General features: G+C 40.3%; 2 protein-coding genes across 5 annotated transcripts in view; one reads left to right on the top strand and one right to left on the bottom strand.

The window, feature by feature from the left end:
• Positions 1 to 327: 327 nt before the first annotated feature.
• Positions 328 to 15,807, bottom strand: LOC113535952 (myosin-16). Of its 2 annotated transcripts, XM_053228558.1 has the most exons (43): positions 15,620 to 15,807; positions 15,214 to 15,481; positions 14,935 to 15,078; positions 14,679 to 14,835; positions 14,551 to 14,578; positions 14,292 to 14,391; positions 14,087 to 14,179; positions 13,919 to 13,982; positions 13,738 to 13,836; positions 12,458 to 12,561; positions 12,240 to 12,378; positions 11,899 to 12,167; positions 11,638 to 11,808; positions 11,379 to 11,555; positions 11,109 to 11,294; positions 10,922 to 11,009; positions 10,661 to 10,778; positions 9,397 to 9,517; positions 9,181 to 9,317; positions 9,009 to 9,090; positions 8,760 to 8,933; positions 8,437 to 8,664; positions 8,191 to 8,295; positions 8,017 to 8,103; positions 7,767 to 7,912; positions 7,603 to 7,693; positions 7,427 to 7,483; positions 7,261 to 7,347; positions 5,390 to 5,635; positions 5,173 to 5,290; positions 4,923 to 5,050; positions 4,611 to 4,807; positions 4,382 to 4,514; positions 4,001 to 4,217; positions 3,588 to 3,724; positions 3,344 to 3,447; positions 3,062 to 3,254; positions 2,659 to 2,862; positions 2,252 to 2,377; positions 1,986 to 2,156; positions 1,130 to 1,330; positions 786 to 1,004; positions 328 to 666 (listed from the first exon to the last, which is right to left on the bottom strand). In XM_053228558.1, the coding sequence occupies exons 2-42, from the start codon at positions 15,421 to 15,423 to the stop codon at positions 807 to 809; spliced, it is 5,835 nt and encodes a 1,944-aa protein (XP_053084533.1). In that variant the 5' UTR covers positions 15,424 to 15,481; positions 15,620 to 15,807; the 3' UTR covers positions 328 to 666; positions 786 to 806. The 2 variants fall into 2 exon arrangements, with proteins under 2 accessions (XP_053084533.1, XP_026785364.2); XM_026929563.3 differs by lacking the exon at positions 15,620 to 15,807 and having other exon boundaries at positions 15,214 to 15,574.
• Positions 15,808 to 22,772: 6,965 nt separating this feature from the next.
• Positions 22,773 to 26,923, top strand: part of smurf1 (SMAD specific E3 ubiquitin protein ligase 1) — a 45,186-nt gene continuing 41,035 nt past the window's right edge. For 2 of the 3 annotated variants that reach the window (XM_034298546.2, XM_034298545.2), the window contains exon 1: positions 22,775 to 23,173. In XM_034298546.2, coding sequence (XP_034154437.1) covers positions 23,119 to 23,173 — 55 coding nt within the window. In that variant the 5' untranslated portion in view covers positions 22,775 to 23,118. Of the gene's footprint in view, positions 23,174 to 26,923 lie in introns of all 3 variants that reach the window. The other variant, XM_053228393.1, reaches the window with a different exon arrangement.

Raw genomic sequence — 26,923 nt, 5'->3', positions numbered from 1 at the left:
AATTTTCTAATACTGAAATTTTTAAGACCCACATTTCAAAGATGGAAATTCAGTCCCAGTATATCCAGATGTGTAAAATTTGTAGAAGTTTCCAACATGACAAACTGCAGTTTCTGCTAAATCTGATTTTTACTCCTGCCAGAATTTTGCCAGGCCCACAAATATCAATGTTTTGCCTTTTTTTTTTTCTTTTTTTTTGACAACACTTCCACCTCATTATAGTCTTATGAGAATTCAGTCACATGTTCATACACTGTGTAAGGACAAAGACATCTATTTTCATGTCACATTATTATATAATTGAATAGCAGACACGGTAAGATTTGCTTAGGGTTTATTGAGGCTTATTAAGGCAACGACGAGCTCATGACAGGAAAGTGACGGACACAGGTGCACGCTCCATCGTTGATATGAGAGTGCAGCTTCCCCCAATCGTTCCCCATTACTGAAGGGCATTTCTAAAGAGCTTTGGCGGACTACATTAAACTCATTCAAACACAAACTTTTCATCTAACACACAAAACACATTAGACAAACCATAAGACCTACATTTAGACCAATTAAGACTTTTTCAGTTTATTTTTAAGACTTCTGTTTTGCTCTTCAGTCCCATCTGCTGCATAGAAATCCTTCGAGTGGGGAATGAGTGCTGGTTTGTTCGTTACTCTGGGAAAGAATAAGCGTGTTAATTTTATGTTTGTGCAATGTTACCACTAGAATCAAATGATTTTAAAAGTTTCACAAGGCAATATGCATTAAAAAGGGGATGCAATGGTGGCACTAACCTCCTGCATGGGTTAAGACTCTTACTCCTCTGAGGAACTCTTAGATGTTTTAGTGACCTGTACGATCTCGACATTCGTGAAGCCCTTGCTCACTGCAGCGCGGTTCCTGGTGCGGAGCTTGTTCAGCGCCATCTCTGCCATGCCAGCTCTTTCCTCAGCATCATCAAGCTCATGCACAGTCTTCCTGTACTTGGACAGGCTTGCATTCGCTTGCTCCTCCTGTAGCCATGCAAGATAAATATCTTTTAAGAGCAGGAGGAAATGGAGGCTGTTTCTCATTAATATAAACACAATACAATACATGTGCATTAAAGCTGAGACTACAAATGCACTATGACACTCACAGCCTCCTCTATCTGCCTCTTGTAAGACTTCAGTTTGTTCTGTAGTTTCTCGACAAGCTCCTGCATGCGCTGGTTAGTTTTCTGATCTTCTTCGGACTGGAAGATCAGCTCTTTAAGGCGCCGCTCGTTCTTACGCAGTGCTTTGACTGTCTCGACATGCCGCTTCTGCTCTGCATCCAGCTCACTCTCCAGCTCCTTGGCCTGCATGCAGTAAATAGAAATATTGATTTCACCACTGCATGAACTATATAGGTGTAGGACACCTAAACATGATATGAGGCGGTACATTATATGGCCAAAAGTTTGTGAACACCTGACAATTGCACCCATATGTGCTTGTTAAACATCCCATTCCAGATTTAGTCCCCCTTTACTGTTATAAATAAGCTCCACTCTTCTGGGAAGGCTTTCCACTAGATGTTGGAGCGTGGCTGTGGGGATTTGTGTTCATTCAGCTACAAGAGCATTAGTGAGATCAGGCGCTGATGTTACAGTAGATGAGGAGGTCTGGGGTTCAGTCGGTGTTCCAGTTCATCCCAAAGGTGTTCAGTGGGGTTGAGGTCAGGGCTCTGTGCAGGACACTCGAGTTCTTCCACTCCAACCTTCTCACACCATGTCTTCATGGAGCTCGCTTTGTGCACAGTGGCATTGTCATGCTGGAACAGGTTTGGGCCTCTTAGTTCCAGGGAAGGGAAATTGTAATGCTACAGCATACAAAGACATTCTATATAATTGTTTGCTTCAAATTTGTGGCAACAGTTTGGAAGAAGCCCACACATGGGTGTGACGATCAGGTGTCCACAAACTTTCAGCCATATAGTGTATACATTGAGAAATGGTGTTATTTATGACTCACCTTGGCTTCCAGCTTTTGGATGGTACGTTTGCCAGCCTTCAGTGCAAGCTCCTCTGCCTCTTCCACTTTGAGCTGCAGCTCTTTGATTGTCAGCTCATTGTTCTTCTTTATCTTCTCCAGATGCATACAATGGTCCTGCTCCTGACGCAGTTCCTCAGCCATGCGAGTTGCCTGAGAAAGAGATGGAAAAACCCAGGAAAAATGTCTTTAATCACTGGTAATTGAATTAATGCAGAATGTTCTTGGAAAGTAAGTGCCAGACTAACATCTGTGACTGCCTTCTTGGCTCGTTCATCAGCAGCACGGAACTCGCTGATCAGCTCTTCATTCTCGTTGGAGAGGCGAGTCAGGTCTGCTTCCATTTTACGCTTCATGGTATTTAAAGCCTGGTTCTGTAAAATAGGAGAAAAAATATATTCTATATAAAAATATGCTGAATTTCAGCATAATTATTAACATTTTAGTGACAGACTGCATTTGTTTATTAGTTAATCTATAAGTTTATACTAACACAGACAGAACAAACAGCACTACTGTATGTGTTGTTATTGAATAAAAAGGAATATACTTTTATTTTAAACCTTACTGTTTCAGATTTGATTAAATATTTTGTATTTATATGCACATAGTAATGTTTACAGCAGTTCAACCATCTTTGGGGTGTGTTCCATACCTGCACATTGAGCTCATTGTGGCGCTCAGTGACATCCACCAGCTCCTGCTCGAGGAGTTTTCTGGCGCGCTCCGAAGCCTCCAGGCCACTGCGCACTTCCTCGATCTCCGTCTGCATTAAGCAGAGTCGACGCTCTTGCAGGTTGTACTGCTCCCTCAGCTCCTCGTGCACCCGTGCATCCTCATCCATCTGCATCTGCATATCCTACCATGTGAACAGACAGAGTGGGAACATCTGATCAATCCCAGAATGCTATTACATACCGCTGGTTCAGTAGAACTAATCCTTGATTGTATGTTTGGTAGATAATAATGAAATGTTTGTATAGGAGTTCTATCTAATGCAGCCGTCATGAGTCATGAGAGTTGAATCAGAATTCACCCTGAGGTTGTGTTTGTCTTACTTTGATCTGCTGTTGCAGTCTTTTGAGGGTTTTGACTAGTTCGCTGTTGTTCTTGTTGGCATGGTCTAGCTGGATCTCCATCTCATTCAGATCAGACTCCATTTTCTTCTTCAGTCTCAAAGCCTCAGCACGACCTTTAGCCTCTGCCTCCAGGCTTGCCTGCAGCGACTCCACTGCACGCTGGTGGTTTTTCCTAAAAGACAACAGCGCCGGTTAATAGCTGAGCAGGATATTGTTTTTTTCTTCTCTTTTTCATAGCAGATAAAGTAAGTCGAGTGTAACCTTGTGATTTCAAACTCTTCTTCTTTCTCATGAATTCTCCGATCAATGTCTGCTTTGACCTGAGCCAACTCCAGCTGGACTCGGACCACCTTACCTTCCTCAACCTTAATCAAAAGACAGAACACAATGCTTGCATATACACATATACGCTTTCCTAAGAGTCATTAAATGATCTTAAGACCACAAACATCATACATAATACATTTAATTGTGGTTTAACTGTTGAACAAATCCTTTGTTTTACCTCCAGAGAGGCTTCTGCCTCCTCTAGGGCCAGCTGCAGCTCATCCCTCTCAACCTCCAGCTTCTTCTTAGCTTTCTGCAGCTCATGAACACTCTTCCCACCTTCACCCAGCTGCTCCATGAGATCTCGGATCTCATCTTAGAGGTCAAAGCAAATCAAAATATTAAAATATCATGTTGAGTGCATGTACAGCAATTCTAAAGAAATGTTGCAGACAACATTAGAAATTATAAAATTTTTCAATATTATTATAATTATTTTTTATAATGTTACATTCTATCATCTTCGTTTACATACTATCATCTATTCATTGCAAATTTGAGTGACACATAAAATCTTGGAAGGAAGCATATACTTTAAGAAAGGATAGCTTAGCTAACACATGATCATATCTTTTTAGCATATGGCCTTACCAGAGAGGGTCTTGTTGTCTTTCTTGACAGTTTCCAGGTGGTCCAGAGATTCCTCATAGGCCGTCTTGAGCTTGTAGACCTCTGTCATGTAGGAGCGGCATTCCTTTTGGGAATTCTCCAGCTCAAGTTGCAGCTCTTCACACTTCTGGGTCCACTCCGCAATCATCTTGTCAAAGGTGCGCTGCTTCTTATCAAGTGCAGCTGCAGCGGCATTGGACTATAGTGAAGAGAAAAAGCCCCTTCTGTCGAGTTAACACGCCAAAGTCCGAATGAAATCATGAATGCAGTGCTATTCAAATGTATACGTTGTTGTGGGGAAGAGATTTCCTAAAAGCCTAGATACTAAATACCAGTGTAATGCTACTGTGAGTGAGTGAAAACCTTCTCTAGGTCGATAGTCAGGTCTTCCACTTCTCCCTGAAGCCTTTGCTTGATCTTCTCCAGGCTAGCTGCACGCGCCTGCGCAGCCTCTGCAGCTTCCTCAGCCTCCTGAAGCCGAGCAGTCAGCTTGCGCCTGTAGACAAAGACTTTCTTCTTAAAACTGTCTTCCAAACTCTCTCGAGCAGTGCTCGTCTCCTGTATCTGACACATTATTCATTGGGTTTCTTACTTGGTCTCCTCCAGCTCCTCAGTTTTGTGGATGGCGTCAGTCTCGTACTTGGTCCTCCAGGTGGTCACCTCGGAGTTGAGCTTGGAGATGAGGCGCTGCATTTCCACCTTTACCTCTTGCTCCTCCTCCACCTGCTCCTTCAGGAGGTCCAGGTCGTGGCGAGCGTTAGCCAGTCCGACGAAAGCCGCACTCCGAGCCTGGAGGAGGATGAGGCAAGGTTCATTTTCTTCTCACACTCCTCCTTGACCTGGACGTTAGCAAATTAATCGATCCAGAGTGACAATTTAATCAATGCAGTGCGACAGTTTTCACCTTTGACTCTTCGTCCACCTGTCTCTTCAGCTCATCATTTTGGGTCGTCAGTGAAGCCTTGATCCGTGTGATCTGGTTCAGCTTACTTTGTGCCTCTCCCAGCCCACGGCTCAAGTCGCTGTTCTCAGCTGAGGAAAGATTATCAACATCATATTTTAAAATGTTTAATTCATAGCATGATTCATGCTGCTAATCTCAGCTCCAGGTGGTGCTAAGCTGTGTCATGCAAGCGAGAATAAGCGCTCTCTACCTGACAGTCGGATTTTGGCTGTGTTGAGCTCCGTATGGGACTTCTCCAACTCTACAAGTCTGGAATTAGCCTCTGCCAGGCTGTCCTCTAACTTACGGACATGGACCTCTGTGTTCAGCTGCATGTTCATAAGACTTATTCAAGCTCTCAAATCAAATTACAGTGTGTTGATCAATATCACAATAATCACGGAGGGCAGTTGTTAATTATCTCTTACCTTGGCTTTCTGGACTGACTCCACAGTGCTATTTAGGTCATCAATCTCCGCCTTCATGACCTGCTTGTCCTTCTCAAGCTTGATACGGACTCTCTGTAGATTCTCTACTTGCTCAGCCAGCTCAACCATGGCGTCCGAGTGCTTCTTCCTCAGGGCTGAGGCAGTGGCTTCGGCCTGGAGAGCTGCTTCCTCTAACTCTCTGCGGAGCTTCAGGAGCTCGGCTTCACGTTTCTTATTCTGCTCAATCTGTCCATGTACACACACACACACATACAGTACATGTTCACTGGATTTGTGTAAGTTTATAAGTATTATTAACATATTTTTTTAAAAATTTTGTTTAATATGTAAATCCACCCTAGCCTGAGAATTGCCAGTGTAGCCCATAACTTATGTAGCCTGTAACATATGAAAAATATATCATATCATAACTTGTTTGTTTGTTTTCTTTTTACAGTAAACTAAAGGCATTTGTTTTTGGCAGTATGCTTGAGGAACGCTATTAAAGTCTAAATAGCAAGATTGGACTATTTATAATTAAAAAGAAGATGCTATTTGCGCTTGCAAATAATAAAATGTGTCTTTTTGCAGTCAGTGGCTGCTTACTTTACAGAAAATGATTAAAAATGCAAAAATAAATTTCAACCCATTCTTCTTATGCTCTTATTAAAATATTTACGGGGGGATGGGAGGGAAGCATGAAAAATGTTCCGAGATGCAAACATGCCATATTTTGCATTTCAGTTGTAACATCAAGTATTTAAAGAAACATAAAAAGATCACAGTAAAAAGACTTAAAATTTTCTCTGTAAAATTATTCAATGTGGCATATTTTTTAATGTATATTACTTCAGTACCATGAATATGTGCACTGTGAATCATTTACTGTAAAATTTGCAGTAATTTACTGACAATTTCAGTTGCTAGTAAAGTAAAAATTTACAGTAAATAACTGTAAAATATATTTACAGTATAGTACTGTAATATCTATGTTTACACTAATATACTGTAAATATAATTGCTGTAAAAAATACAGCAATTATAGTATAAAATAAAACATAATCCAGTACATTTGCTCATTTAGCTGATGCAGGATACAACTGAGGAGAAGGTTAAGGGTCTTGCTCAAGGATCCAACCATTGCGGTGCTGGGATTCGAACACAATCGTCCTTCTGATCTGTAACTCTGTAACTGCTGGAAATGTTAGATATCCCACTATGCATTGCGTTTTCTGGTATTTTACTGAAAACCAATGCACTGCTCTAATTGCCTAATTGTTTACAGTACAATCCTGTAAAATGATAAAACAGTATTTTGCTGTAAAATAAATACTGTACATTTATAGCTTTTTTAAGTGTAGCATAGTATTCTGTATACACAGAAGAGCAAATGTCAGCTAATGTCTGTTATTATTTTTGTTTTTTTATCATTCAGATCAGCATTTTGATTAAATATATAGCCAAAATGATTCCACATGAACATGTTATGTTATGCTAAGTTTAAACACGAAAAAATATTAACAGAACTATTCCCTTTAAAACATTCCCACCTTTCATTAATAATATCTAATGATGTATAGGTTACAGACGCAAATACGACCTTGTGTACATACAATTTGCCCACAAGGGCAGCTATTTCTCTGTGTAATGAAATGTATATAAAATTTTCCTCCAGTATATGTACTCTATGTTCCTATATCCAACTATATAGTCCTGAAAACTACAGACTTTCCTGAACTGACATATCTTCAAATTGCATTTAATGATTCACAGCAACATCCGATGGGTTTTCCCAGACCCCCACTCATATACTGCAGTGTCTAACTGTGAAGAAAGTTGTAATGTGTAGCTGCAATTTCAATGAAGCAGACCTGTGCAACAGTGGCACCCCCTGCTTCTTCTAATCGGTCTCCAAGATCCTCAAGATCCCGGGCCAAATCTGCTCGCTGCTTCTCAACCTTAGAACAGAAGGCCTGGTTAAACTAGAAAACACACTTCGTGGAAATGCACTGAAGTGGGATGAGTAGAGAGAAATACCTTAGCTCTGACTGCCCTCTCCGCCTCCAGTTCCTCCTCAAGCTCCTCAATGCGGGCCTGGATGACCGGAAAATACATTAGTGGAATTTCAAGGGAATAGCAGTCACTTATTTTTTTTCCTGGCATAAGAGACAGTGAAAATGACAGAAATTAAGGTATTTTTTAAAAAAATAAACCTGGTGCTCTTTGAGCTTCCTGTGCAGAGTGGAGCTGAGAGATTGCTCATCCTCTAGTTTGGCATTAATATGATTAATTTCCAAGTCCCTCCTGAAACAATAATACATTATTTATAATACACTCCTTGTAAGTGACACTCTTTGTATATTAAAGCTGCACATACTTTTTAACAACTTCCTCCAGATCAATTTTAGCTCTTTCCATCTCATTGAGATTGTCGATGGTCATCTTTAAGTCAGCCTCTGCTTTGCGTCTGGCTTTTTCCACCTCTCCACGTATTTTTTTCTCTTGTTCCCAGTTATCTTCCAGCTAATAGGATTATTATAAGAAATATAAGAAATAGGATCCCCATTGTTACACAAAGCATGAGACCGTTATTTACGCCTCAGTGTTTTCCAAGCCCTGGAGCTCACCTCGTGCACTTGAGTGGTGAGCTTGCTGTTGGTTTTGGTGAGGTGGTTTACTTTATCTTCCTCTGCTTGAAGGTCATCCAGAGTTTTCTAAGGATGGAATGTGCATCGGGACATGTAAATATGACAGCTATTGTAGAAAACTGTTGAACTATGTGCAGTGTGGCCGAGTCTAACCTGTTGCAGTTCCTCCATGGCCTTCCTTTCTTTTTGAAACCGAGCAATTGTGTCATCTCTTTGATTTAGCTCTGCTGTCAGAGTGCGCACTTTGATGTCCAGGCCCTGGAATGTCAGAACTGATATTCATTAAAGTGTTCCTTTGTTTGCCTTTATCTCTCCGAGACAGTGTATTATATCTGTATGGCTAATACCGTGAATTGCTGGTTTTGCAATGAATTTGGAAAATGTACCCTTGGGTTTCACCTGTTTTTCTTTCTCTGACTTTGCCAGAGTGGATTCCAGGCCTTCCAGATCCCTCTTCAGGTCCATCAGCTCTGCCTCCAGCTTCCGCTTCTGAGCACTCAGTGCTGTAGTGGCACTCTCCTCCTCCTCCAGCCTCTCTCTGAAATCCTGTATATGTTCCTCCATGTTCATCTTCTGTTTCATCAGCTGGTTACAGCGCTCCTCCGCATCTGCTATGGTGTCTTGTTCCTATAAATATATATATATATTTATATCCATACCTATTAATCTCAAAAACTTCTATTCCATCTTCTATGTATTTTTGATTTTTTTTTCTGACTTACAGCCGCTAAGGCTAAGGCCAAGTCACTCTTTTCTTTGGAAAGAGTGACTAGTTTTTCATCCATCTCTTTGATCTTCTCGACCATTTCCGCTGTCTTTTCAAGTGCTACTCGCAACTCTTCCTCCTTGGCTTTTAATTCCTCCTCCTGGCGAGCTACGTGGAGCAAAGGCTTAACCTAAAAACAAAAGCGAATTGTTGGTAAATGGGACATCAAAAAAAAACTCTCTTCCTCTTCATAGTTTAAACTCACCTTTGTATAGAGTTTCCACCAGCCCCAGAATCGGAGCTGAAGGAATTTCCTCACATTTCGCTGGATGGCAATGAGAGCAATTCTGAAAAACAAAAAGACAAGTGTGTTGTGCTGCATTTAAGTTTCATAAAAGGAGTATAAAGCAGAAGAGGAAGGTATCCTTCTGACGGACCTTCTCTCAAGCATCTTCTTAAACTCAATTCTCATTAGCATGCCCCACAATTGGGCCTGCAGCATGGTCATGATCTTAGCCAGACGCTCATCTCGCATGTCCTCAAGCTTAGCCAGGACTCCAGCACGGAAGAACACCTGCAATGTAAAACCTTTATTACATTCTGCAGTGAGATATTTATACATCTGGTCATACACTCTGGTCGTAAGATCGTACCTTAGTGTGTCCTATCTTATACTCAGTATTATCCAACCCAATGGACCCTAAAATCAATTCAGAGGCCTTTTTGTTGTCTACAAATCCCTTTGGGATGACATTGGGGTTCAGGATGTAGTACCTGTGGAAAAGTTGACAATTAATAATGCAAAGAAATGTAAATTCCTGATCAAAACCAAACCTGAAAATCAGGGCATGCTGGACAGCAAAATCGATTTTTTTTTATTTAAGGTAAGATTATTTAAAAGTTTTGCATTGTGCTAACTTCAACAACCGCAGTAAGGGTAGAGATGGATCCAGGGTCTACCCTGGGAACACTGGGAGTGAGGCAGGGACACACCCTGAATGTGACACCAGTCCATGCACACACATTCACACACTCATTCACAACGACATGGCATGTTTCTGGGAGTTAGGAGAACCCTGAGTAAACCCACATGGACACGGCGAGAACATGAGAAACTCCACACACAGTAACCAGCTCAGCACAAGCTCAGGATTGAACTGGGGAACTGTAAGGCAGCAGCACTGCTGTATAAATTGTAATAATTGATTTCTTTATTGCATTAATAATTATGAATGCTTACTACATTGTTATTTAGTTTTTACTTTATTGTTGATGTCACAATGGAACAGAACTGACCTGACAATAAATTAAACAAATAATATTCGGTATAAAACAGGATGTTGTGTATAACAGGTGGTGTATCAAATCCGTAGTAGAGAAATTAGGGTAACTTTTGGTCAAAATGTTCTCTTTCAGCAGAAATCTAACTGTGTCGAAAAAAATTGGTGGATCTGTTTTGAAAATATACACTATACAGCCAAAAGTTTGTGTACACCCGACCATCACACCCATATCTGGTTCTTCCTCGTGTGTCCTGCACAGAGCCCTGACCTCAACCCCACTGAACACCTTTGGGATGAACTGGAACACCGACTGCACCCCAGACCTCCTCACCTACTGTAACATCAGTGCCTGATCTCACTAACACTCTTGTAGCTGAATGAACACAAATCCACACAGCCACGCTCCAAAATCTAGTAGAAAGCCTTCCCAGAAGAGTGGAGCTTATTATAACAGCAAAAGGAGGAATAAATCTGGAATGAGGTGTCCATCAAGCACATTTGATTGCAATGGACGGGTGTCCACAAACTTTTGGCCACATAGTGTAGGCATACAGTATATTGATGACTTAAGTGTAATTGGAATCATTCAGTAATTTGACTCTGATGACTTTGACACTGTATAAGAGAGGAATACCTTTGCTTAAATTCAGGGTATTGCAGTCTATTAGGAAAGCCTTTTCTGCAAATGCGGATTCCCTCCAGGACACCGTTGCAAGCCAGCTGGTGCAGGATTAACTTTGCATCGCAAACACCTGGTCAAACACAATGGCTTACATAAGCACGCTAAAACCACACAATAATTCTAATAGTACATTGTGTGTATTACATGTCCTCATTTGACAAGAAGTTATCAGACCACACCAAAGCCCTTACTAATTCTGCGTTTTAGATTTACCAGATTGTTTGAATTCGTTGGGTACAATGCAGCGGACAAAATGGGGTGCCGTGCTTCGCAGAGTACTCATCAGTTTGCTCAGCTGCTCCTATTGTGGGAGAAGGAACCAAGCACAGTTCATGAAAGAACATAAAATACTTTTTAGTACAAAAACAACTGTCATTTTAAACAGGATAACTTGTGGTACCCTGTAGAAAGCAGATACAGTCAGGAAGGAGGAACCCTTTTTCTGCTTTTTGACTGCTGCAGCAGCTTCCTCTTCTTTAAAGAGTTGAGCTAGGAGGGACATGGATGACTTCTGATACAGACCAACCACCGTCTCATTCAGTGGATCCTTATTCTTTTCCAACCAGCCCGAAATATTGTATCCCACCTAGAAGATGGATTCAAGCCATGATGAATAGAACCTTTGTAAAGAGGAATATTGAAAATACTGTATATCCAGAAGTAGACTCACAGTGCCGGCGTAATGAATCAGCTCAAAGTGCACTTCTGGACCTTTCTTAGCACTTTTTGCTTTCAGGAAGTTAGCAGACTTTCCCTGATGATTGTCATATAAGGAAGCCTTGAAAGTGGCATCTGTGGCCTTGGGGAAGACACATTGCTCCTCGAGGATGGAAAAAATACCCATCGGCTGAAATCCAGAAGAAAATTAGCAAAAGTGGTGGAACCTGGTGAACTGAATTATTAGTAAAAGTAATAAAATACTTGGTAACCTTTTCCAGCAAATCAATACAGGCCTGCAGGTCAAGCCCAAAATCTATAAAGACCCAGTCTATCCCCTCTTTCTTGTATTCCTCCTGTTCCAGGACGAACATGTGGTGGTTGAAAAACTGTTGCAGCTTTTCATTTGTGAAGTTGATGCACAGCTGTTCAAAGCTGTTAAACTGTGAAAAAAAAAAAAATCCAAAAATAAACAGTGGACACCTCTATTTAAATATAATATATGGCTCATAAAATGGTTACAGAATAGTTACCTCAAAGATTTCAAAGCCAGCAATATCTAGAACCCCGATGAAAAACTGGCGCTGCATCTTGGTGTCTAGCGTTTTATTAATCCTGTACACCATCCACTTGAACATTCTGTCGTAGATGGCTTTAGCCAGAGCTCCAATGGAGTAGACACACTGGTCCTGGTTCTGACTTTTGGTCACAAACTCATTCCCAACTTTAACACGAGGCCTGGTGATTCCTTTCTGCAGGTCTCCAGAGTTGATTCCCATGAGGTGGGCAACTTTGTCAGCCACTAAATACAGATCATTATCATGATTACTTTACAGCTAGTTCTTTATGCTTTAACTTCATGATGCATGCTTACCCTCAGTGGTGTCAACATCAGCCTGTTCCTCTCTTGGTTTTTGCTTGAATTTCATGTTACCGAAGTGCATTATGCCCGCAGTTAGTTTGTAGATGCTCATTTTTTCCTCAGCAGTAAAACCGAGAACATCAAATGCCATCTAGGAAGAAACCAGGAATCAACAACTTAGCGTATTTCTTCTAATATTGAAAAATGTCAAAGGCTGTTAGTGGGCTTACATCAGTCAGCATCAGTTCTTCACCATCGTCCATGTTATCCACAACCGTGACTCCCTGACAGATCCAAACATATTGCTTTGGATCAGATGCCAAAAGGAGTTCCTCTGAAAAACAATAAAGGAATTGCAGATCAGTAAGTAGTTTGACAGTTACACATTTTTTTTTTTTTTTTTTCTGTACCTCAGCACAGTGGGCAAGAAATTAAACTATAAGACTAAAGCGCAGAGTGCTAACATCTGCCACAGAAACAACTGAGTAGCCAGTTACCTATTGTTCCTAGACATGTGTTTTAAAAATGGCCATAATTTCAATGTTAATCTTCAATAACCACTTTATCCTGGTCAGAGTCACGGTGGATCCAGAGCCTATCCCGGGAACACTGGGCACGAAGCAGGAATGCACCCTGGATAATCCACATACCGGCATGGTTTTTCGAGGTCAGTTTGGAGTCAGGATTGAATCTAGGACCTTGGAGCTGTGAGGTGGCAATGATGTGATACCTACCGAGCCACCGTTCCACCTCATATACACCATATGGCCAAAAGTATGTGGACACCTAGTCATCACACCAATATGTGGTTCTTCCCCAAACTGTTGCCACAAAGTTGAAAGCACACAACTGTCTAGAATGTATTTGTATGCTTTCTTTGTATGTCTTTGTATGTCTTTGTCTTTGTAGCATTAAGATTTCTCTTCCCTGGAACTAAGAGGCTCAAATGTTCCAGCATAACAATGTCCCTGTGCACAAAGCGAGCTCCATGAAGACATGGTGTGAGAAGGTTGGAGTGGAAGAACTCGAGTGTCCTGCACAGAGCCCTGACCTCAACCCCACTGAACACCTTTGGGATGAACTGGAACACCGGCTGCACCCCAGACCTCCTCACCTACTGTACCATCAGTGCCTGATCTCACTAATGCTCTTGTAGCTGAATGAACACAAATCCTCACAGCCACGCTCCAAAACCTAGTGGAAAGCTTCCCAGAAGAGTGGAGCTTATTATAACAGCAAAGTGGAACTAACCACACATGGTTTTGGAATGGGCACATGGATGTGATAGTCAGGTGTCCACATACTTTTGGCCATATGATGTAGGTGTAAAATAAAGCTGATGGCTTGCATTATAAACTTATAGTCATAATACAGTGTGCTGGAATGCAGAGTCAAATCACCAGAAATTATGCACTATGTAATTACTTACAGATGACTGTAAAGTATATGATTAAGTTAATGAGCATGTGCTCAATAAATAAATAAATAAATAAATAAATAAATAACACACCCAGCAGCTCTGGTTTCCTCCCTGACAGAAGCTGGTAAAAGATGTGATAGCTGCGTTCCGCTGCTTGCTGAGAGATGACACGGGATTTCTCCAGAAGATCTTTAAACGAAACCATATTGCCTTGTTAGAAAAGATTTTAGCTGAAATTGTATGAAGTGATGAGTAGATTTCAGACACTTACAGCTCTCAATGTCTGCACCAGCCAGCTTAGCTGTTGGTCCAAAGTGAATACGGATAAATTTCCCCTGAAAGAAATATTCTAAGAGTTATTCAGAATGAAATGCATTTTCCCTGTAGTTTATAATTCATTCTGTATTTTTTGGAACTGGAACGTTAAAAAAATCCTCACAAAACGAGAGGAGTTGTTGTTCCTAATGGTTTTGGCGTTGCCGAAAGCCTCCAAGACTGGGTTCGCCTGGATGATTTGATCCTCCAGGGAGCCCTGTGAGAGGACGTTTTCACCATAAATATCAAGCTCCATCATTATTCACATGTGCTGAATGTGAGCAAGGGCTATTGTGTTACACAGGAGAACATCAATCAAGTTTGCTTGCCTTGGAATCTGGAGCCGGTTTCCCTCCAGTGGCACCCACGTTGGCGAAGTACTGGATGACCTTTTTGGTGTTCTCAGTCTTGCCAGCCCCAGATTCTCCGCTATGAGCAGTGATGTTTTTTTAAAAATATTTTTTAAACAAATTAGAGGAGTAAACCTCTTTGAAAGTTTTATCACACTCACAGTACATATCAAAATACCACCTTATAAAAAAATAGGCCTAACTCTGAAAAGTCTCTGTAATTTTAGAAAAGACTTACGTGATAAGCAACGACTGGTTTTCTTGCTCTAAAATCAGAGACACCAAAAAAAAAATTGGATTTACAACATATTTCTATGAAAACACACTTAAATTGTGAAAAAAGCATGGTTTTTCCCCCCCACTTACCCATCATCATGTCATGGTATGCATTGTCAGAGATGGAGAAAAGGTGAGGAGGAACTTCACTGCGTTTCTTCCCCTTATACATCTGAGCAACTTTTGCCCCATAAATCGGAAGCCATTTGTAAGGGTTCACAGTTACACAGAAGAGCCCAGAGTAGGTCTGCAGAATGCAACAGGTCACATTATTATTATTATTTTAAACAGTTCAACAGTTTGGTTTTACTTATATGACAACTTTTAATGAGAGATGTGGACTTACATAGATTCTCATATGGGTGTAGCGTGAACGAAGGTTGTCTAACACACTGGCTTCATTCAGGAAGGTCAGATTGGCCATGTCGCTAGCCTGATAAAACTTTGGTGGGTTCATTTGTTGTATATCGTCCTTCCTTACAGTGAGTGTCTAAAGACAAATAAAGACTTCTGTTAGACATAAAATAAAAATGAGCATTCAATTTAAATTGCATGTTAGCACCAAAATCCAGGGCGCTCTGATCAAGTTCACCAGAGACAGTTAATGAATGCACAAATGGCGTACTGCATTTTTGGCCGTCTTCACGGTGACTTTGTCGTCGTCCTCGGCCTGAATCTCTCCCGCAATGAAGCCTTCCTTATCGTCCCTCACCCAGCATGACTTCTTTATGTCATAGGATTTGTTCATGACCTCCATCTTTTCTTTTTCAGACGGAGCCAGGAACGGCATGGGGTCCACATCGTCCCCACACTCACCTTTGTAGGCACCTGGCATGGTGGCTCAGTTCCTCTACACCCACACCAGCTGGTCAGAAGAGATACCACTCACACAGCTGTATCACAGGAGATACAAAATGAAGAAGATACCTACAGAGCTTACTAAATTGTGACGCATTTGTACAAAGTAGGTAACAAGTTGGGGAAATGGTAAGCAAGCAGGTTTAAAATACAGGTGGTGAATGTTTACTCACCAGAACACGGTACAGAGAGGAGCACTTGCTGATGTGACAGGCGGTTCTGGAGAAGCTCTTATATATGAGTTGTGGATATCCTGATTTGGTCATAACTATTAAGAAAGCCATTACCCACTGAATAGAGCTGTTCCGTCTAGGGAACATCAGTTGATTGCTTTGACTTGAGGGAACTCATGCCTTGACCTTTTAGGGTATTCAAAAAAGAAAACCTCATGCTAAATATGTTTTTCCAATAGAGACATGGAGCATTAATAAATAACAGTACTAAACTGCAGCTAAATTCTTGCATTTAATCACTTTCATAATTCCTGAAGTGGAATTCAACACCATATTGACTCTTGCTGCCTTTCCATTATATTAACTGACAAATCACAGTCAATAACAATTTTTTTTTTTTTTTTTTTTTTTTTACAAATCTGCTTTATCTGTTATTGTTGTTGTTTTTATCTTTATCATATACAACAAGAAAACAGATGTTTATCATGGTGTTTATCATGAAATTGATTTAGACTAATTCTTAAATCCACATTCAACAATAATTCTCGATAAATCTTTTTGTCTGCGTGGGCATTTGCACACATTAATGAAAATCAAGTCCACTTATATCATCTAGTTGTGGTTCACGAGTTACAACACCATGCAGCTGTCTTGTAAAGTCAAACAGAAATATTCGCCTTTGATATCTTGCTTATAATGTCAGGATGTTAGGTTAATCCCAGACACTCAGGCAAAATGCAGCTAAATGATCGACTCCAAGCATGTGTGGACACAAGTGGGGTCATTAAGCATGGTAACGCAAAGCTGTGAACACACACACTGATCTCTGGTTACACTAAAGATATTCTTAACGAGTACACACAGCAAGCGAGTATGCCCGTTTGGCAGCAAACTGTGCTAAGGTTATACTCGACTTCTTAATATAAGCATAGGCGTAGAGTCTGATCTCCACTGGGACGAAACCCAGCTGCCAGCTGCCGAGTGCTGACTGAGATGAATATACAAGGCAAACAATTAGAGATGGCCAGTGATGGAGCTTAAGCCTGTGTATATCATTAATGGCTTATCAGCCGGGAATAGTCTTATTGCTGGAGTTTTCCATGTTGGCTTATATGGTGTCTTACTGAAAATATAGCCAGAAATCATTGAGTAATTAATGAGGTTTGAGTTTAGTTTAATGCTCCTTGCATACGTTTATATATATAGTGAAATTCTTCTCTCACTGTAATTCCAATACCTTTCCTCATAAAATGTGTAGTATGTTGTGTTAATCTGACAAACAGAAAAAAGTCTGTCACACAGGTGATGACAGATGAAGATTTTGTGACAAAGACCGAAATGATGTGAAATTAGGACTGTCAGAGCCACTGTTGAGCCCTTTAACAAAACCCTTATTCCTTAATAGTTCAGAGTGTGTTATACTTGAATTGGATTTTATAAAATGAATGAATGAAAATAACCTCACGATGGGATATGAGGAGCTCAGACATCTTAGGATCTTTAATTAAACTAAATGTATACTGTCTTCTTATCGACTGTTAAAGATTAAAGATTCTTCTGGATACATCATTTATTCATCTTCAATAAGCGGTTTATCATGGTGTGGGTCATGCTATATCCCAGGAACACTTGGTCTGAGGTGGGAATACACTAGGAATAGGACGCCAAGTGTATCACACTGCACCTGCACTCACATTCACACACTAGAGGCGATTTATCTTAGCCAATCCTCCTACTTGTGTGTTTTTGGGAGGCGGGAGGAAACTGGAGAATGCAGAGGAAACCTACACAAACCTGGAGAGAGCACACATCTCCGCACAAACACTAACCCAAGCTCAAGATCAAACCAGGGCCTTTAAGCTGTGAGGTAGCAACGGTACTCGCTGCACCACAGTGCCAGCTTCTTCTGGGTACAGATTTTCTAAATATAACTGTATCTTTTTGCAAGGTATAGAAAAGTAGGTAGTGTTCAACTCCGGTCCGTGGTTCGATCCTGAGCTCAGGTTACTGTCTGTGCAGAGTTTCTTCCTGTGTGGGTTTCATCAGGGTTCTCTGGTTTCTTCCCTCCTCCCAAAAACAGGTCAGTAAGGTTATGGGCTACTCTGAAGGTGTGAATGAGTGTGTGACATACTCACTCCGCCTCACTCCGAGCCTTCCTGGGATAGGTCTTGCTGCAACGCTAGCCAGGATGAAGCGGTTACTAAAGATGAATGAATATACAGTACTGTGCAAAAGTCTTAGGTACATGCAAAGAAATGTTGTAGAGCAAAGATGCCCTCAAAAATAATTAAACTAAATGTTTCTACATTAAAAAAAAATACTATAAAGAGCAGTAATAAATGAAACAAAGTCAATATTTGGTGTGACGATCCTTCGCTTTAAAAAAAAAAAAAAAGTAGTTTCAGGTACAGTGTGTGCAGTTTTATAAGGAAATGAGCTGTAAGTGTTACTGAGCATCGTGCAGAAGCAGCCACAGTTCTTCTGGAGACTTTGACTGTCGACTCGCTTCTTATTTTTTTTTGCAGCAAAATCCAGCAGCCTTCATTATGTTTTTTTGTCTGAAAAGTGGTCTCATGGAATCTGCTGCTTTCTTTACTGACATAGAAATATTTTTCTGTAACATTTAATTTTGTGCTGGAAAACTAATGTTTGGAATCTAAAATGTTTTCGTACTGAATCAATAATGTAGAAATCATAAAATAAAAATCTATAACAAAATTTGTGCTAAAAAAAATAGGGTGCCTAAGACTTTTGCACAGTTACTGTAAATGAACATAAATGACTTGCGTCTTAGAGCTGTTTCTTATTTTACTGTCATAATTCTTTCTTTGAATAAACCCCTGTGAATGATTTTGAAATATTGGCGATATGGTAAATGGTGCCTGGTCATGAGGCATAGTGCTCCAGCTGCTACACTTTGGCTCCTACGTCAAAGTGAAATGTTAAATGATTACATCACAAATCTGTCTATAGTTAGAGCACTTATGAAATGCCTAGCATTATGATACAGAAATCTAGCTCTGTACTGCAGAATGCAAACATGTCTATAAACTAAACTAGATGTGCTCTCTGTATCATGCTATAAAGGTAAGCAGTGAAGAGTGTCATTTGCAGTTATATCTTACTATATTATTATTGATGTACAGTATATTATAATTATTATTGCATGTTGCCTTTTTTTGACTTGTAAAATTGTATTATTTATAATTTGACCGACTGACTCCTAAGTACTAGCATGTCCTCCAGCCTCAGTGTTTAGCTGTAACTCACTCTATTCTTTCTAAGGACCTGAGGTATCCTTTTTCAGATGAACTGAGTTAGCCATTTGTCTTGTAGGAAATCCTTCAGATTGTGTTCAGTGGAGTCAAAAAGTCTGAGACCAAAGTGAAAATGTGGGATTTTTTTTTTTTTTTCATTTAAAATTGGAAATAAACAGAAGGTTTAAGAACTTTGAAATATTTAAATGTTCATTATCTTGAATATTTAATATTCAAGATTCTGCATTATTTCTAGGTCCCTATTTAAATGTAAGCAAGTGTGTGACATTGATCATGTTAACCGTTTTGTACAAAAGGTCAGATTTTCCTCATGCCTCATCTCTCCTATTGAAGCATGCGTTCAGACGACACTCTGATGGATTTGATCTAAAATGGATCATCAGGTTTTACACAAACTTGTGGAGTCCATGCCAGCTCGAGTGCGCACTGTCATTAAAGCAAAAAGGGGACAAACCAAATACTAAGAAACACTGAAATTCATGTAAATATTTCAAAGATTCTACTTTTCACTCAAGCTCTTGTCAATAATATAATTTGTAATGAAAATTGTTGTATTCAATTAGAAAAAATGCAGAATTGAAGCACTTTCACTAATACTCTCAGACATTTGGACTCTCTGCATATGAAATAATATTCACTGATTTATTCCATTTGTGCCAGCCCTTAGTTCATAATATATAGAGCATAGTTTTTACTTCCAGAAGATGGCATAGTTGAGCCATGCCAGCATTTCAGTTAAACCATTTAAAGCAAATTCTACTTCAGTTTTTCTATTTATAGTCTGTTTACATAGGTCTGTTTAAAATATTCATGATAAACTCTGTGGTTGTGTGAAATGTAATTCAGGAAAGAGAAATGGAAAAGAGAAAAGAGGTTTCCTGTAAAATCCATGTTCTGAGAGCTAACACAAGCAATCCATGAAATGAAAAACAACACTACAAGGTGGTAAATGTGTGCATTTTTATTAGGCCGACTTCAGATTGCAGTAGACCATCCTGCAGTGCCTCATGATGGGGTATTTGCCAAATGAAGCATTTAAATGATACAATCCTCAAGAATCACTGTGTATATAAATGTAGTACCACTGATGTGAATAAATGCAGCTTTACAAACCTCTAATTGTGGCTTGAACACTTCATTAAACACAGCATATGGGTAGTCTATATTTGTGAGAAACGTCGGTATTGCAATCTGTTGTTCAGTACTGTTCTTCCTGGGTCGAGGTGGAGCAGTACAAGTGATCTGTTTAGCATCTATGGATTTAAAAAAACATTTATGCTCAATTTATGCTCAAGTCAAACCAAAAGGCTTCATGAATAAGATTGCATGGCCATTGCTTCTATTTTACTTTGTTTCCTTGTGTGCTGCAATATCTTAATCCAAATCTTACACACAGAGTACTTTCTGAAGGTTTGCAGATAAACTGGCATAGCACAGCATACTAAATCCCAACTCCGAGAAAGTTTAAGCAGTGTTACGGTTAACGTTTTATCAACTCTGCCAAAACACACTGCTTAGATTGATATGGAAATACAATGAGGGGTTGCAGGTCCTGCGTGTAGTCCATCCCAGCCTACACAAGGGCCTTGACGTCCACAGCTTATAATAAGAATGCAATATTTTTTAACATTCATTTTATATTCAGTAGTCTCTTTGGAATCTCACTTTCCATGCTCTGATGTGTTGATGATGGTGGTGCTTTTTTTATACATTTATAAAAATGATTATTTCCTATTTTTAAAAAAAAATAGAATGTGTTTCTCAGCCTCTTGATTTGTTCTTTCTTTCATTCTTTAGAAAGCTCATAACAAGGTTCTTTTGTTTTCAGCTATTAATCAGTTTTGGGGGGAAGGATTGCTTGCATCAAAAAAGTTGTTTTTTCTTACTGATCTAAATCCATCAATGAGTTATGGATTTGCGTTTCATTATCCCATGCTGTTAGCAACTTGATGTATTCATTCAGAATAAAGTGTAAACTTACTAAATTTAGTTTACTCCTTCATAATGAATAGAATAGTAGGCTTATAGTTTACGAAGAGCAAATCATTAATCACCAGTGAGCATTCACACATTCAAGTGTTTCCATATGCTGAATGCAAAAATAGGTTTGGCATTTTGTCAACAGACTATTGAAGTGTCTTTGAAACTACTAAAGTTTGGACACCTTTTTGCCATATGAAGTCGAAGAATCTGAAATAATAGGCTAAAAATAATGGAGAAACAACAACGTAACAATGAAAACTAATAATCCAACCTCCGGGCAGGTCCATAAAGATTAGGACAGTGATAAATGTATTATTATTTCAGCTGTCTACCTCAGAATATTGGAGTTTAAATTAAATAATGAATCTGAGCTCAAAGTGCAGATTTTCAGCCATCATTAGGCTGAAAAATCAAAACAAACCCATCAAAAAGACATCAAAGACATTAGGTGTCAACTATTTTGGACATTCTTAAAAAGAAAGAAAGCACTGGTGAGCTCAGGAGCATCAAAAGGCCCGGAAGACCACGGAAAACAACTGTGGTGGATGACACAAGTATTCCTTCCCTGTTGAAGAAAAACCCCTTCACAACAGTTAGTTAGATCAAGAACACCCTCCAGGAAGTAGCCATATCTGTGTCAAAGTCAACAATCAAGAGAAGACTTCACCAGTGTAAATACAGAGTGTTTACAACAAGGTGTAAACCATTGGTAAGCCTCAAAAACAGATCGCCCAAACCATCTAACCTGTACAGATCTGGAATAACATCCTATGGACAAAGATCAACTTGCACAAGAATGATGACAAGAGAAGAGTATGGCAAAAGAAGGAACTGCTCAGAATCCGAACCATACTACCTCATCTTATGGCGTGGGCGTGTTTGGCTGCCGATGGAACTGGTTCCCTTGCATTTATTGATGAAGTGACTGCTTACAAAAGCAGAAGGATGAATTCTGAAGTGTATAAGGAAACTTTATCTGCTCAGATTCAGGCAAATGCTTCAAAACTCATTGGACAGTGTTCAGAGTACAGATAGATGATGACCTGAAGCAATAGCAACCCAAGACTTTTTTAAGGCAAAGAAGTGGAATGTTCTGCAATGGCCAAGTCAGTCACCTGACCCATCTGAATCCATCTGCGCTGCATTTCACTGAAGGCAAAACAGAAGGCAAAATGCCCCGAGAACAAGCAGGGACTGAATACAGCTGCAGTAAAGACCTGGCAGAGCATCACCAGGGAAGAAACCCAGCGTCTGGTGATGTCTATGGGGTCCAGACTTCAGGCAGTCAAAGGATTTGCAACCAAGTAATAAAAATGACAATTTCATAGTTTGTTCGAGTACTTTTGATCACTTAAAAAAGCAAGGCACATAATAAAAGTGTTGTAATTTCTACTCTGTTCACTCTGTTCAGCTGAAAGTCTGCACATTATTCAGCTGAAATAACTGTTCGGGGGTTCAGGAGGTTGAAGTCAGGACTCGGGCCATGAGTTCTTCCACTCCATCCTCGGCACATCATGTCTTCATGGAGCTCGCTTTGTGCACAGCGGCATTGTCATGCTGGAACTTCAGTTCCAGTGAAGGGAAACTGTAATGCTACAGCATACAAACACATCCTAGACAACTTTGAGCTTCCAATTTTGGGGCTACAGTTTGAGGAAGAACCTCATATGGGTGTGATGATCAGGTGTCCACATACTTTTGGATATATAGTGTATCACATTCTGTTAATAGCAGCAACAAAACCATTAGTTTGATTAGCTCTCAGATGGCCCTGCTTCTTTTATAAGTACACTACATCATGGAGTATTAAAAACAAAGAGATCTACGGGCTTTGTAATGCACTACATGTTCATTAGGGCGCCATTTTGGATTGTGGCCAAGCACACGGCTGCAGACCGGATGCTGGCGCGGTTGTCGTGGGCGCGCACGTATTTCTTTTTTCTGTCCTCGTGCACGAGCGTGATGTCAGCGCGTCGTCGAGCTCGAAAAATGTTAGCGTATGTTGTTGAGTCCGGGAGCAACGAGCAGGAGGCTTCGCTAGGAAGGAAATAATCTCGGTTTTCCTTTTCGGGGAAACACACACACACACACACACACACTCTGACACACACTCACACACACACACACACACACACACACACACCGTCGCCGGGTTGTCGGGGTGCGTCGAGCCTGGCTGTAAGTTGGCGTCTTGGGGCCTGAGAGAAAGTTGGTGTGATTAATTTATTTTCTGGAGTGATGTCGAATCCTGGGACTCGGAGGAACGGGTCAAGCATCAAAATCAGACTGACAGGTAAGATCTCTGTGTGTGTGAGTGTGTGTGAGTGTGTGTGTGTGTGAGTGAGTTACTGCGCGGTGTTTCAAATGGTACAGGGTGTGTTATAACCGGCTCCGCTTCTCATCTCTTATCCGGGAAGCTAAACATGTTAGCTAGCTGGCTAGCTGCTCCGCTGTGTGTGTGTGTGTGTGTGTGTTAGTGTGTGTTAGTCTGTTAGTCAGTGTGTGTGTTAGGCAGTGTGTGTGTTAGTCTTTGTTAGTGTGTGTGTGTGTGTTATTCTGTTAGTCAGTGTGTGTTAGTCTGTGTGTGTGTTAGTCTGTGTGTGTGTTAGTCTGTGTGTGTGTTAGTCTGTTAGTCAGTGTGTGTGTTAGTCTGTGTGTGTGTTAGTCTGTGTGTGTGTTAGTCTGTTAGTCAGTGTGTGTGTTAGTCAGTGTGTGTGTTAGTCAGTGTGTGTGTTAGTCTGTGTGTGTGTTAGTCTGTTAGTCAGTGTGTGTGTTAGTCTGTGTGTGTGTTAGTCTGTGTGTGTGTTAGTCTGTGTGTGTGTTAGTCTGTTAGTCAGTGTGTTAGTCTGTGTGTGTTAATGTGCGTGTATTAGTTTGTTAGTCTGTGTGTTAATGTGCGTGTTAGTCTGTCTGTGTGTTAGTCTGTTAGTCAGTGTGTTAGGCAGTGTGTGTGTTAGGCAATGTGTGTTAGTCTGTTAGTCAGTGTGTGTGTTAGTCTGTTAGTCAGTGTGTGTGTTAGTGTGTGTTAGTGTGTGTGTTAGTCTGTGTGTCAGTGTTTGCATGTTAGTCTGTGTGTGTTAATGTGCGTGTTAGTCCGCGTGTGTTAGTCCGCGTGTGTTAGTCCGCGTGTGTTAGTCCGCGTGTGTTAGTCCGTGTGTGTTAGTCCGTGTGTGTTAGTCTGTGTGTTTGCGTGTTAGTCTGTGTGTGTTAATGTGCGTGTTAGTCTGTGTGTGTTAATGTGCGTGTTTGCGTGTTAGTCCGTGTGTGTTAGTCCGTGTGTTTGCGTGTTAGTCTGTGTGTTAATGTACGTGTTAGTCTGTCTGTGTGTTAGTCTGTGTGTTAGTCTGTGTGTTAGTCTGTGTGTTAGTCTGTGTGTTAGTCTGTGTGTGTTAATGTGCGTGTTAGTCTGTGTGTTAATGTGCGTGTTAGTCTGTGTGTTAATGTGCGTGTTAGTCTGTGTGTTAATGTGCGTGTTAGTCTGTCTGTGTGTTAGTCTGTGTGTTAGTCTGTGTGTTAGTCTGTGTGTGTTAATGTGCGTGTTAGTCTGTCTGTGTGTTAGTCTGTGCGTTAGTCTGTGTGTTAGTCTGTGTGTTAATGTGCGTGTTAGTCTGTGCGTGTTAGTCTGTGTGTGTTAGTCTGTGTGTGTTAGTGTGTGTATTAGTCTGTTAGTCAGTGTGTTAGTCTGTATATTAGTGTGTGTTAGTCTGTTAGTCCTTGTGTGTTATAGTGACTGTGTGTGTATGTGTATATGTTATAGTGTGTGTTATTGTGTGTTATAATGTTTGTGTGTGTGTTATAGTGTGTGTGTGTGTGTGTGTGTGTGTGTGTTAGCCGGTTAGCTCGAGAAGCCCTGCTCTGGCAGCACGGTGTTAGCCAGTTGGTGAAGGAGCAGTAGAGCTACAGCAGTCAGTAATGCTGGGGCAGTTTGTGTGTTGTTGCCCCGACAGGTGTGTGTTATCCTCAGAAATCTCCCCCTGTGTCTTGCGTGTAAAAAAAAAAAAAACTGCTAGCTTTAGCGGTGTTGGTGAACGTGACTTTTATCATTTCTGTGAGCTTCTTAAACTCCTCACTGCTCCTAATTTGCATATTATTAATTTATTCATCAGGAACATTTGCATATCGAATTGCTAGTTAAGGTGCATGAAGAAGGAAGATTTTCACTCTGAATATTATAAAGTAGAATTGAATAGAGTTTAATCAGAGTAGAAAATAATAGATTATAATTGATTTCTTCTAGAAAGAAAGCTGCTTTGGTCGTGGCCCAAACTAAACTTTTACACGTTTATAAAACACTTTACTTTCTATCAGGAACGCAGGCAGAAAGAACGAAGTGACAGTTTGTAGTCGTGAAGGAAACAGTTACTCGCTTTATTACAGTCTCCAAGAAGAGAGTTTAAAACGAAGAATAAAGAGGTGAGAGGATGGAACAAACAGTGGAGCTCAGTGATTGGTCATTGTGGAAACAGTGGTGATCAGTGATTGGTCGTCGGGGAACAGTGGTGATCAGTGATTGGTGGTTGGGGAAACAGTGGTGATCAGTGATTGGTTGTTGTGGATACAGTGGTGATCAGTGATTGGTTGTCGAGGAAACAGTGGTGATCAGTGATTGGTTGTCGAGGGAACAGTGGTGATCAGTGATTGGTCGTTGGGGAAACAGTGGTGATCAGTGATTGGTCGTTGGGGAAACAGTGGAGCTCAGTGATAGGTCGTTGGGGAAACAGTGGTGATCAGTGATTGGTCGTCGGGGAACAGTGGTGATCAGTGATTGGTCGTTGGGGAAACAGTGGTGATCAGTGATTGGTCACAAGCGCGGCACTTGCAGATTTTACACACTGATGGTGAGTCGAGTGAATCTTCTCTCTCAGCTCGTATATCAGCAGCTGTGGTGTGATCTGGAGAGCCGTATCGAGTTCAGGACAGTCACCAACGTCTGCTCAGAAAGTCGCTAGATTTTACTCTGAACTCTTTTTTTTTTTTTTCCCTAAAAGTCTCTAAAAGGGTCTTAAAAAGTCGCCAAATCTAATGACAGAGTCTCTACGTTGAGAGTAGAGCTGAGCGATATGACTATAGTATCGATATCATGATAAATTATGTTACAGTAAACTTTTCTGAGAGATCGTTTGTATCGCGTTACAAACTCTGACTGCAGGTAGCTGAGGTGATGTTAAAGTTTTGTGCTGTTGTAAATCTTTATAAATTGATAACACTTTCCCTACTTTAGTGTTCGTTTATTTTTATACACGTTAAATTCAGATTTTCGCAATTTAAAAATTGCAGCCACTTTGCTGGAAGGTTGTTAGCAATCCTGTGTATCAGGTGATTATTATTGTGTAACGCAGAAAGGTGAATGTGAATATTTGTCATATTTTGTCGAAACCACTTGCTGTCCTCCTTCGTTCACACTGAGGTTTTTTTCTTTTAAATATTTGAGTTTTTCCATCAGAGGGGTAAACAGGAGTAGTTTACAAAACCTCTGTTTGTATTACTTGTACTTTCATTCAAGAGCTACATTAATCTAATGATAAAAATAAAAAGAGAAAGTCAAAAGTTAAAACAATAATAGTAGTGGAAAAAAAACACTGTGTATAAATGTGTATAAATGTACACATTCACGTGGATATGTTACCTTCATTCACTTAACTTTATTATTCCCTCTAAACTCTAAGTGAGAGAGGTATTAAATCATCATAAATTTGGATGTCTGGAGAAATCATCTCACACACACACACACACACACACACACGGAGTACGGTCTCCTCGCAATTCCTAAACGTGTGGAAAGATAAAAATAACGGTGTGTAATTCATTATTAGTGATAGTAACACTCTCGCACTACTCGCTGTACTCTCTCTCAAAAATTCTGAGTTTGTTCATTTTTGTGTATCGCAGCTTCTCGATGGAGCTTCTCCAAGACTCTGAATAAAATGTTCATTAATCAGGTCTAAGACAGCTTAAATATTAATAGGGCAAGGTTTAGTAGTTTTGTATAAACAGCCTGTGTTTGGTACTCAAACGTTACGTGATGCTTCTGTACATGTACATG

Source organism: Pangasianodon hypophthalmus, chromosome 23 (genome assembly GCF_027358585.1).
Source record: "Pangasianodon hypophthalmus isolate fPanHyp1 chromosome 23, fPanHyp1.pri, whole genome shotgun sequence".
NCBI lineage: Eukaryota > Metazoa > Chordata > Actinopteri > Siluriformes > Pangasiidae > Pangasianodon > Pangasianodon hypophthalmus.
The sequence above is the reverse complement of the archived record's forward strand: the minus strand, read 5'-3'. Positions and strand labels throughout refer to the sequence as shown.